Source organism: Eurytemora carolleeae, unplaced genomic scaffold, assembly GCF_000591075.1.
Source record: "Eurytemora carolleeae unplaced genomic scaffold, Eaff_2.0 scaffold107, whole genome shotgun sequence".
NCBI lineage: Eukaryota > Metazoa > Arthropoda > Copepoda > Calanoida > Temoridae > Eurytemora > Eurytemora carolleeae.
Window position 1 is genome coordinate 384,232 of NW_019396413.1, and position 12,113 is coordinate 396,344.

Genomic DNA, 12,113 nt, shown 5'->3' on the forward strand with positions numbered 1-12,113 from the left:
TACTTAATACCAAATTCAATCAAAAATTAATCACTTAAATATATTAATAGTATATTTGAAAGAACAAAATTTAATATAACATTTTTTGATTATTTTTAAGATGTATTTTAAGTAGTTCCGTGCATTCAAAAAAACAAAGTTGTGTGATACTGAACTTATGATTTCAGATTCAAAATGGCAAAAAAAATTGTTTTTGATTGATCAATAAAAATGATAAAACAAACTCACAAAGATGATTTCCTGGAAAGAACAAAAGCTGCCAGGTAAAGAACATTTCTTTACTTCTATTACAAAATATTTGTCAACAAGAAAGGTTCTAAATGATGAAGAAAAACTGTCAACATTATGTTTTGTTTCCAGAGAGGAGAGGCAGCATGGGAAGGTCAGGTCCGAGAATGCTACAAAGATCCAGAGCATAGTTCGTGGATATCTTGCAAGAACTCGGACAAAAAAACTGGTTTTATCCCGGTTTGACCACATGTTTCCTGTACTGGAAGATGCCGCAGAACCTTCTCACACCAACTCTTCTGTTCAAATGTTTTCAGTGGCCAAACTTTTCATTAATATGATCAACCCAAGGTAAAAAAGTTTTCATGACAAAAAATTTTGATTTTATCAATCTCAGGTTCAGTTGAAATCTCTTCTGCTGTAAAAAAAGGAGAAAAAAATCTGAATTTATACGTCATTATTTATACAACTCAATTTCAGGAAGGAAGAAGGAAGGTTCGAACGGATGTTGAAGTATCTTGTCTCATCAATAGGACTAGACTCGCCTAAACTTAGCTTCATTGGGGTCTTTCTTAATAAGGGAGGAAACCTTCATAATCTTAAATATTAGATCTGTTAAAAGAAAAAAAAAATCATTTTGAAGTAAAGCTTGGTTTTTTATAATAACTCAATTCTGTTGGTTAAACGCATATTTAATTTTTTTGCATCATTAATAAATGAATTTGTTGTTCCTAAATGCAATACATCAAATATATATCAGTGTTGGCGTTAAAGAGAAAATCCACCAAAAGTTTCTCTAGTGAAGATATTATTTCAGGAATATACTTTTGTTTGTGTTTGATATTATGAAAAATAAATAATGAATAATGAATATTAAGAAATGAGAAATAAAAGTTATGAATTATGAACGATGAATGATGAAAATGAATGAGGAATAATGAATGAATATGAACGGGTTTCAGGAGCACTCGATATCCTGGATAAAGCTAGTGAAAGATCTCTGCTTGATGTCCAGCAGTATCCTGGCCAGTGTATCAACTAACCATCCAAACTATAATAAAAAGGAACAAACAAATTCATTTCTCTTAAAACTTCTCTCAATCCTATTTCAATCATTTTTAAATTTTGATAATTTTGTTTTGTAACAATTTTTAGTTATAACAAACTTTATAATTTTTTTATAATACATTATAAAAGTTGAAAAATAACAATTTACTGATTTGTCAAATTATTTTACTTATATTTTACAAAATAAAATGTATCATCTGATGTAATCAAGTTCAAGAATTAAAATGATTTTTTGTGAAAGGTCGCATTTTATACACTTGTTCTAATCAGTTTTACATCATCATCTACTTGGAAAATTACAAAAGCAAAGGTAGGTTTTACGAAAAAAAAGAATTCATAAATGGAAACAATTCAAATTTTAAACCTCAACTAAAAATTAGTTTAAGTTTCGGTTTTAGTTAAGAAAAAAAGTTGACATCAAATTAGTTTTTCAATACAACAGAAAATTTATGGTATGAGTAAAAATCCTTTCTTTAGTCTTTAGGGTTATTTTATCTATTTTTCTAGGCATTGGCTCCACTTGCCCCTCATATTACTCAGCTATGTCACAACATTACCGGAGCTCTTGTGGAAGGAGGTCATTTTTTTACAATAAATATTTTAAAACTATGATCTTAAAAATATTTTTATTTTCTATACACAACTTTTAACCACCGATTGATCCAGTAAATCCGTGGAAAAAAACGCGGAAAGAGATATCCAGAAGGAATTCATTATCTGTGGGAACTACAAAAGCTACGGATAAGCACTTTCTTAAAGGAGTTTTTTAACAAAATATGAGAGATATTTTATCGGTTAATAAAAACATAAAATTCATACATGTACATTGTACAATTGTACAAGGTATTCAGTTCAGTCTGGTGGTTCCACTTTGGATTCTCTTTCAGATTTACACTTTATTTGCTCTATAATTGTCGTCTTTGTTAGGATTGATGAAAGATCTTAAAACTGTTCTTCTCAAGGGGATTGCATCTTCCAAGGTTTTACTCAAAAAAACCTCTTTAAGGTCAGGAAAAATTTTTATTATTAATTTTAACTATTTCACGTCAATTAATAGATTGAACCTCTATTTTTTTTATTTGCAGACCTGATCCAGAACGGTATAATTTTAACCTTGGGCGTAACAAAAATGTTAGAGATATTCTTATTTGTTTTTCTGGAAATTAGTATTTTTCAATTCCGGGTTTTCTACAAAAGTTTCTTAGGGATTTATGCAGCAGATACAAGGAAATAAATTGACGAAAATGAGCGGGGAACTTTAGAATGGTGGATATTGAGATTAATGCTTGATCCTCTCTTTTTCTTGATCTCGAGACTAAACTAATCTTGTACTTGTATCCTGAAAAGTGTATGAAATTCAACCAATCAGTGTCACGTATTAGAAGCCGATAAATTTGAAATTTTGCGCGCCATTTGAGATTTAAATACAGAAACGGGAAGGACTCTTAATTTTAAAAAACCGGTTTTGATTTTTCTGTACTATTTCTAAAAAAGAGTGGATTAAGCAAGAAATCAAAAGTGTCCACATTGGATATTCGGATTAAGAAGTCAGGATTAATGGTCCCATTCTAAAGTTCCCAGCTCTGATCTCTTATTACGATGGCTTTCTCAATTTTACTCGGATAAGGGGCTAAGTGCACTGTTGTGAATCAGGCATGTAACTCTTCAAATGAAGGGTCATAAAAAATAAAGCCAGCGCCCAGCAGTCTCCTGAAAAATAATTTTTTTTTCAGTGCCATAAACAATCTTGGATTACGCCCTGTTATCTACTCCAACTTCAGTGATAAACTAGTCTCCATGTATGTTCTAAACATACTTTGTGTTCCAACACTTGTATATCAGGCAACTAATTATCCTTTATTTAAAGGGGGAATATCTAGATTAATCAAACTAATTCTAAAGGGATAATTGATTACTTAATCAACATTATAAAATCCAACTTCTCTTTTAATTGATTTGGGTTAAAACACTCCACAACTATGAGCCTCGAAAACTGTGGAAACGGAAGACGACATTGGATTATTTAAAATCAGATCTTGAGAGGTTACAGTAGTCTTCCTTTTCCGTAGTTGTATGGACCACACGGTATCAGTTGCGGAAGTTGTTTCTTTAAATTTTATTTATTTTCATTTTTCAGACGAACGCATTATGTCCTGAGATAGTTTCCTTGCTAAAAACCAACGATATTCTCAGATTTTCCATCAAGCTACTGAGCCAGGAACAGCAGCTAAAGATTCACTTTAATGCCCTAGAAGGTTGGATAACTTTAACCAAAATATTGGTAAAAGTTTTTCAAAAGTTGGATCTTTGTTTAGGATCGTATGCTCTCTGTCTTGCGGCCAATCTTATAAATCTTCTTCATCTAGAGACATCGGATAGGCTTCAAGATGATTTAATAGGTAACAAGCATTTGTTTAGTTCACAGATTAAAGTATCTTGAGTTTGGTGTAAATGAAAAAAGACCCTAAAATAAGTAGAGAGCTAAAAAATGTGCTTTAAGTATTGTTCATGGTACTTTGTACGTAAAATCATGCTGCACAATTTTTTTTTTGATTTTCTGAAAATGTGTAAATGAACTAAATTAAAGTTTAAGTAAGAATCCTCAAGTTTTGGTCTTTGGATGAGAATGTGTAGTAATAGTTAGTTTCCGCCAGGAGTGATTTCTTGTAACTTTGTTGTTTTATTTTTCCGCTAGGGTTGAATTTTTTATTTTGTAATACTTAGTTCTATATTTGTCCACTAGGGTTGGTTACTGTGCTGACCCGTCTGCTTGAGTCCTGCTCCCAGTATGTAACTGCTAAACAGTCAAACCTCAGCCATTGGCATCCAGTCCTAGGTTAGGCTCTAAAAAAGAAAAATATTCATGATTTTATTTTTTTATTTATTATGATAACATTATAAGAATCACATTTTTTAAAGTCTTTGTAAAATCTGTTTACCCGGATAGGTTATTTTGATTGGTTGGCCCAAAACGGTGTATGGCAGTTTCACAGCGATACTCTTTAATCCTTTATCTGATCAATAATGTTGAAGATATCTTCGCTTTTCTAGCTTTATGTGTTTAATTCTGACAATTTTCTCCGTTGTTTCTGAAACAGAAATCCTCCAGTTACTTTTTATAAAGAAATCACAGTTGATAATAACGAGTTTTCAAAGAGAAAAACATTGATATCTCTTCAATTTTTGATCAGACAAACCTTTCAAGAGTGTGGTGAAGCGGACATTTAACTCAATAAATGGAGACGATTGAATAATCAAACCAAGTAAATGTTGACAGGGGAAATACATTTATGTAGCAGGTCGGGTATCAGAGAGCCAAACTTTTCATTTTCATGCTTTAAAAATCCAGAGTAAAAACAGATTATCTCATCAGGATTTTCAAATCTTTTAGGTCGATTGAGTCATAGAGTCAATAGAGAAAGAACGTAAAAATTATGTAGCCCCAAATTATTGATTTAATGTTTAATGTTTAGGTTGGTTTTCAGTATCTTTGGATAAATATCTGCAGGCGACAATATCTACGGTTAAAATACAAATATCCAGGTTAAAACTTAAAAAGGAAGCGAGACCTTAAAAGAAAGAGTTCTTGCTGAAATTCGATCAACAAACCATTAGGGAGCGCTCCCTCATTCATATTTATCTTGAAAGTTGGCTCACAATGAAAAAAAAGTAATTTAAAAATGTGGCTTAAATGTGGTCGTGTTGAGGGAATCATAACGTTCATCTTGAAAAAATAATAGAATGATTTCTCACAAATTTCGCAATTAAAACCAGATCCGGGCTGAAAAACCCATTAAACAATCGGGACTTGAACCTCCAGTGTGTTACTGTTAAGCCTCAAACAATCCGTAAAATTCATGATTTGATGATCATCGCTTATTGCAAAATGAGATAATTTGGGAAGGGGGGGGGGGGGTTAGATAACATTTATTTATATTATAACCCTTAAATATCAAAGATGGAAAAAATATTTTCAATATGTTTTTAGTCACTTTTAATGTTTGTTTAGACTATGGCATCCGGATTCTGTGAAGCTTTTAACCCACCATCTTCAGGAATCGAGCATTTTTTTTTCAAACAACCTTAAATTTTGTAGAAAAATCTGAAAAAAAAAACTTTTATTAAAGGGACAGTAAACGTTATATCAAGTGACATTCCATTGATTGAGTCTAATCAAGAATGAATTATATATCAATGTTATTGTTTTTGAAACCAATAATTTTCATTTTTAGTTTCTCTTTTTATTTTACTTTAATTTTTTTCTTCATTTTTCAAAATAATAATTGTTTGATTGTTTACAGACTGCTGCGGCTAATTTGGCCCGCCCCTCCCCGCCGGCCACGCCCTCTCCCGAGGAGACTAATGTGGCGAGAAAGTTTATGAAACAGGCGTTTGAGAAAACAAAAACAACATATACCAATACAACACAGAGTCTCAATCCTGTAAGGTAGATAAAAAAAAACAAATTAACCTTAACCTTAATTTTAGTTTTTATTCTAAATTTGCTAATTTGACTTATTGATTCTCTTAGGAAATACATTTTATTTTACAATTTATGGCATATTCGCCACCTCGGGTATACTATTACTATATATGGGTTCTAATTTTCTCTGTTTCCAAAAAGTAAAGATTGAATGAATTGAATCAATAATAACGCTATTAAATTTAGTTTTGGAATCAATAGACTTGGAAACCCTGATTGTACACAGATATCTTTAGTATGTACACTCTACCAGACTGCTATCAGGTGCAGTACTATAATGTGCGAAAGCCCAAAGGAGTTACGCATGCATGCCGCGTTGAATTACAGGACAGGGTTAGCCTGTTCTAGCCGCGGCGGCCGGCCCCTAAGTCTGTCCTAGCCGCTACGCTCGCCCCAATAGCCTGTCCTAACCGCAGCGCTCTGCCCAGAAAATGTCTTGACCTAACCTAACTCTAAAATATAAACTAATCTCTTTTTTTTTGTAATTCAACGCGGCAAGCGCGCATAACTCCTTTATGCAACTGCCCTTTAATGTTTAACTTGTGTTCATTCAACCTTATTGATATGTCGTCTTCCAGGTTCTGTTCGATAAAACGGGGTTTTGTTTAAATGAATTGTATACATTAAATAATATCATATTTTCTTTTTCTATCTAAAAAATGCGAACTTTTCGTTTTTTCTTCAAATTAATTCAATGAATCGAAAGGGCTTATTTTTTAACATATATTTCTTTGGGGAAGGCTTCTTATAGAATATATGACTACAATATTTATTCTTTTTTGTAACTTTTGATTTTTTTCAGAACATTATCCCAGCTGAGATTGGAGATTCTGATAGGAATTCAAACTCTAAATATTTAATTTACTAATTTAAAAAAAGAATCGGAAAATGTTCGAAATGATAAACAAAAAACTTTTATGATAAAAAGAGTTGAATTATCAGGTTTATGCTACGGGGATATACTGTTAAAACCATTGTGGCTGTTCCTAAATAGTTTAGGTCCAACCTGCGGACTCAAATCATTCCTAGACCTTTTAAATACTAATAGGTAAATAACAAGGTTTACACTAGGGCAGGTGGAAGACTTCACGATTTGGCAGATTTTTCTGGGTCTTTAAGAATAATTGTGGCAGCCTTTATGGACTATAATGTTCTCCCAGAGGGAGTGTTCGCGAAAAATGAAAGGGGGTATAGGCTGCTATCGAATTGAATTCAATAACAATTGGTATTAATTATACTTTTATCTGTTGCCTTTATAAGGAAGAAAGGGTTAAAAACTTCTCATACTAAAGAACGTAGGACCCATACAAATTCACGGATTTGCATTATTCCACTAAGATCGTAAATGATTCAATTAAATTTTAAATTAATCATTCAGATATTACAACCTGGAATTTCGGATTTAATTTGATGCATTCCTAATTAGTTGGTAATGTATAATATTTTTTAAATTGTTTTTTTTTACGATTTACTTTAATTTAAACGACGACTATTTGTCTACTAGGTCTAGAAACTGTCCTGAGTTCCAGATGTTAACTCTATTCTGTTTAGATCTGGAAACTGTCCTGAGTACCAGATGATAACTCTATTCTGTTTAGATCTGGAAACTGTCCTGAGTTCCAGATGTTAACTCTATTCTGTTTAGATCTGGAAACTGTCCTGAGTACCAGATGTTAACTCTATTCTGTTTAGATCTGGTAACTGTCCTGAGTTCCAGATGTTAACTCCATTCTGTTTAGATCTGGAAACTGTCCTGAGTTCCAGATGTTAACTCTATTCTGTGATACATTCGGTCATTTAGTAACAATTCTTGGTAATTAGATTCAAAACATTTATTTTAAACGAAAATTTGAAAATACGTCAAGGAATTTGTTTTCAATAGACAATTACACTTTTTCAACAAGTTAACCTTAGCGTTATCCGGGGTTCTACAACTTAGAGGGGCTTTTAGATCTCGTTAGTCTTTATTGGTCGTTGATTCACTCACTTGTTGTTTCCTTTGGGGAAATTGGAGAATTATGTACATTGTACAGTGTACACTCTTCAAATATTAAAATTTATTAAGAATTAAAACTGTTCTGAAAGTTGTTTAACTAGATGACTCTGAGTTCTATGATTCTGGTGAACCGTTCTCTCCTCATGAATATGCTCTTCTTGGACAGTTTATCAATCAGTTTCTCTATAGGGTAAACAGTTAGCTACAACCAAAAATATCTGTTTTTTGTACTATTTTTGTTTATTGTCGCTAACTTTTAAGTTTTCATTAATTAAGTACCTCAAGGTTTTACAACTCGTTCAACATTTCCATTAACTGACGAATTTTAATCTACACGTTCTCATGTTTGAAAAGTGATGTTCTATTTTTAGTTATCATGGCTCTTAATTAAAATTTTTTTTATTAACATCAGAAAGAAAATCAATTGAAATTTTTCAGCGATTAAATGAAGTTATAGCTTTGTAAGATTGGCAAATCCCCATATTTTTATTTGATTTTATTTGATTACAACTGCGGGAGATTAAGGGTAAAACATGATGCTTAGCAAGAACTAAAATCGTTTTCCTAAACAATCAAAAAACTAGATTTTCCGCATTAATTATCGCATTATTAAAATAAATTCAAATTTTGTTATCGACTATTTAATTTGAATACTGTTAGGCAATGTGGAATGGTATATTGACTGACCCTGAAATACCGCTCTGTGTTAGCATGCTAAATCTTCTTGATGTGCTCATGCGAAGAGACGAAAGGTAAGAATAATAATATATTATGCGTAGGAAGAAAGTGTAATAATCAAAATTATTGTTATAATATTGATTATTACACTTTCTTCCTACGCATAATATATTATTAGATCTAGGATTGTTGCCAGTTATTGTACATGATGAACTTCCAACTGATTTTCCACTTTGCACAAACTTTTGGTTGACTAGATTCAAATCTCGTAGTTATGAGGAATAGTCTCTGATATGTTAGTTTTATTAATATATTGAGAAATAAGTGTGTCAAAGAAAATTCAACAAATGTCTGTTAAAAGTCTCTCTTGTTCATTAAATTAAAGTTGCAGTAATCAATTTCGGAGAGCCAGCCTACATACGTCTAATGCAGTGTTAAAGGGAGTGTCCGCGAAAAATGAAAGAGGGTATAGGCTTACGGCGAAAAATAAGCGCTTTAGATTGCTACTAATCTTACTTTTATATGTTGCGTCTATAAGGAGAAAATTGTTAATAAACGACACATTCCGAAGAACGTAGCGTCCATACAAATTCAGAAAGTTGCATCATTCAACTCGGATCGTAAAATAATCAATTTAATTCCAATCAAATCATTCAGATATTACAACCAATAATCATTAATCATCGATTATTTTTAGACGCATTTGTATAAAGTTGATATTTCATAATATTTTTTTATTTTTAATGGTCTGAGAGTTACTTTTGAAAGCATTTATTCCTGTTTCAAGGATTTTTGATAATGAAGACAACATTTTCATATTATCCAGTAATGTTTGAAAATCCAGCGCCAGCAAAATATTATTTAAAAAACAAAATCAAAAATATTATAAAATATTAACTATATACAAATGCGTCGAAAAAAAATTGATGACTATTGGTTGTAATATCTGAATGACTTGTTTGGAATTAAATTGATTACTTTACGATCCGAGTTGAATGTTGCAACTTTCTGAATTTGTATGGACCCTACGTTATTCGGTATAAGTCACCTACAACGTTGTCGCTTCATCCTCCGCCAATTATCAGTTACGTCATATGAGGATTTTGAATGTCCATTGCTATTAAGATAACATTTCTCGTACATTTAGTATAGTCACTTCAATTTTGGGGTGTGGGTGTAGGACGTCCCTAAAAGCATGATTTGATTTGATTTTGAAGCGCATCCTGAGTGTCAACCATAAAAACAATCTTCTCTAAATAGGGTCGATTTTTCATGTCGTGAATTCTAAACTAGTATCGAACTAGTTTTTCTATCCAGCTCTGTTTGATGGGATGTAGTCTTTCGATGAGGAAAAATATTTTTAGGCTTTAAATAAAGAGTGCAAACCTATTTTATCGAAAAATCAAAAGCTTTTTGCACCAGCAAAAAATTATACAGTAGCAAATTAGAAGAAACGATTATAAAAAGAAAAATCAAAACTCTTTCCTGAATAAACTATTAAAAAAAAAATAGAGATAATGATCTGGGAAAGTCGATTTTTCAATTTTTCAAAACACGCTGATATGGGTATTAGAAGAAGCGTCTTGAACCGCTGAATACCGTCCAATGTTTTTTTCTGGCTTACATCTAGCGAGTTGAATTATAAGAAAGCACAAATCGAAATAAGTTTGAAAGTTTAAGAAAAAATCCCATCTTTTTTAATGAACTAAAGAACTGGTGCACTTGAGCCTTTTTATCAAAAAATCGCTCATTAGTTTTACCCTTATTTTATATATAATTAACATTTTCAGGAGATCCTACACCCACCCGAACTTCTGGCTGATCAAGGAGTTGAAGATGAACAACATGGTTAACGACCTGGCCAAGGGTAAACCTATCCCTCGTCTGATTAAGCAGAAGATCCCCCACATAATGCCGCATCGTGAGCGTGTTCTAATGTTCCGTGATGATGTGAATACTGAGAAAGCCTCCCTTGGGATAATAGACAATGAGTCTCATAGTCCACAATCTACTCTAATCACTGTTCACAGGTTAGTAGTAGTACCCACAGATGGAAACTTTTAAATGAATGGAACTATTTCAAATTATTTAAATTATTTTCAAGTGTCTAGATAAACTGGTGTCAGCTCCCGCCAAAGTAAAGTAAATTGCACGTAAGATTGTAATCTTACGTTTTTTATCATATTCATAACTTCTTTTATTGATTCTTGAATTAGTAAATTCATTTAGAGTTCTGGGGGTGGATAGTAGGACCATCCCCAACAGCCTGATATCATTTCATTTGGTTTGGTTTAATCTTATACTTATGCCTGATATCCAAGAAGCCAAGTGTTATGAATTTACAGTTCGAATTTTGCCCCACCCTAGGAGCTCCTAGGGGGGGGGCAAAAATTTTTTTTGCGCTTCGCGCAAATCTTGCCCCCACCTACATATATTTCTGTATACGCCCTTGATTTAACCCATTTATTCTGATGATTTTTATTCATGAATTCTTTTCTTTGTTAACAGTTTCAATTTAATTTTAGAACTCGGTTAGTAGAGGATGGATACAGGCAGCTCTCCAGCTTGTCAAGCAGTGCATTGAAGGGAGTCATCAGGGTCAAATTTGTAAATCTACAGGTTCGTGCACTGCACGTGTACACTGTACAATGTACACTGTACAGTGAACACTTTACAGTAAAAACTACGCCATAGTTTGGGCCTTCAAACTTCTCTTTTTGGTTAAGGGAAATTTTTCACTTATATGGGGACTGTAAGAGTAATTTTAAGTAACCTTTCATGCAAAGATGACAATACCCGATTTACAACGGTACTTTTGAAGCCATTCAAATCAAATCAATAATGTGGGAGATAATGTTGTTTTTCTAGGCTTGAAAGTATTTAATTCTGTTAATTCCTATATGTTTTCCTGCAAATGCGCAAGTTGTAGATAAACCACAATTGAAAATAATCAGTTTTTAAAATTATAAACATTGATATCTGGTTCATACTTAATCAGACAAAGCTTATAAGTGTATCGTTGTGAATCGGGCATTGTCATGTTTTCATGGAGGATCACTTAAAATTACGCTTACAGTTCCCTTGAACACTTCATTGTAAGCCCAAACCTGTAATTTTTACCAATTTAGTAATCCCTAGTTTGAACTATTTTCAGCATTTTAATATTATTTTTAAAATGTTAATTTTAAAGGTTAAGTAATTGTTTTGAGCAAACTAATTTAATTGTATCACGACAATGCATATATGCAGACAAATCCAAGTTTTTTGTTGACATTAAATCATCTTGGCACAGTGGCGTCGTCATACCGTTTTTAGAATCCGATTGAGGGTTTATTAAAATACACTTAAAAGTAATATAATATAAATAGATAGAATATTAGCCTAGTTCTTTCTCTAGGCCCAGATTTAAGAAATAGTAAGAAGTTGATTCACGCGAACCACTTCTTTAGCGCGTCTGGACAGGTTGAAATAAATTATTCAACTTACTCTACGCGGTTAAAGTATGTCTCGCAACCAGGGGTCCATAAAATTCCATTTCTGATCCCAAATGGGATCGGGGTTGAAAGTACATTTAGGGGCATGAAAGTACACTTTATGTCATTGTGAACTTTCACAAGGTTTTTGTGTACGTATACTACACTTCAGAAATGTGTACTGCAT

General features: G+C 32.4%; 1 protein-coding gene across 2 annotated transcripts in view; it reads left to right on the forward strand.

Annotated features, from left to right (window-relative positions):
- Positions 1 to 12,113, forward strand: part of LOC111702845 (ubiquitin-protein ligase E3B) — a 39,709-nt gene that overhangs the window by 15,554 nt on the left and 12,042 nt on the right. For both annotated transcript variants that reach the window (XM_023474625.1, XM_023474626.1), the window contains exons 2-23: positions 168 to 263; positions 361 to 579; positions 709 to 808; positions 1,191 to 1,292; positions 1,538 to 1,606; positions 1,804 to 1,873; positions 2,224 to 2,302; positions 3,030 to 3,138; positions 3,434 to 3,551; positions 3,612 to 3,695; positions 4,040 to 4,132; positions 4,770 to 4,839; positions 5,306 to 5,351; positions 5,598 to 5,743; positions 5,966 to 6,043; positions 6,582 to 6,616; positions 6,722 to 6,827; positions 7,519 to 7,592; positions 7,877 to 7,965; positions 8,436 to 8,527; positions 10,244 to 10,483; positions 10,979 to 11,072. In XM_023474625.1, coding sequence (XP_023330393.1) covers positions 211 to 263; positions 361 to 579; positions 709 to 808; positions 1,191 to 1,292; positions 1,538 to 1,606; positions 1,804 to 1,873; positions 2,224 to 2,302; positions 3,030 to 3,138; positions 3,434 to 3,551; positions 3,612 to 3,695; positions 4,040 to 4,132; positions 4,770 to 4,839; positions 5,306 to 5,351; positions 5,598 to 5,743; positions 5,966 to 6,043; positions 6,582 to 6,616; positions 6,722 to 6,827; positions 7,519 to 7,592; positions 7,877 to 7,965; positions 8,436 to 8,527; positions 10,244 to 10,483; positions 10,979 to 11,072 — 2,166 coding nt within the window. In that variant the 5' untranslated portion in view covers positions 168 to 210. The remainder of the gene's footprint in view (positions 1 to 167; positions 264 to 360; positions 580 to 708; positions 809 to 1,190; positions 1,293 to 1,537; positions 1,607 to 1,803; positions 1,874 to 2,223; positions 2,303 to 3,029; positions 3,139 to 3,433; positions 3,552 to 3,611; positions 3,696 to 4,039; positions 4,133 to 4,769; positions 4,840 to 5,305; positions 5,352 to 5,597; positions 5,744 to 5,965; positions 6,044 to 6,581; positions 6,617 to 6,721; positions 6,828 to 7,518; positions 7,593 to 7,876; positions 7,966 to 8,435; positions 8,528 to 10,243; positions 10,484 to 10,978; positions 11,073 to 12,113) is intronic.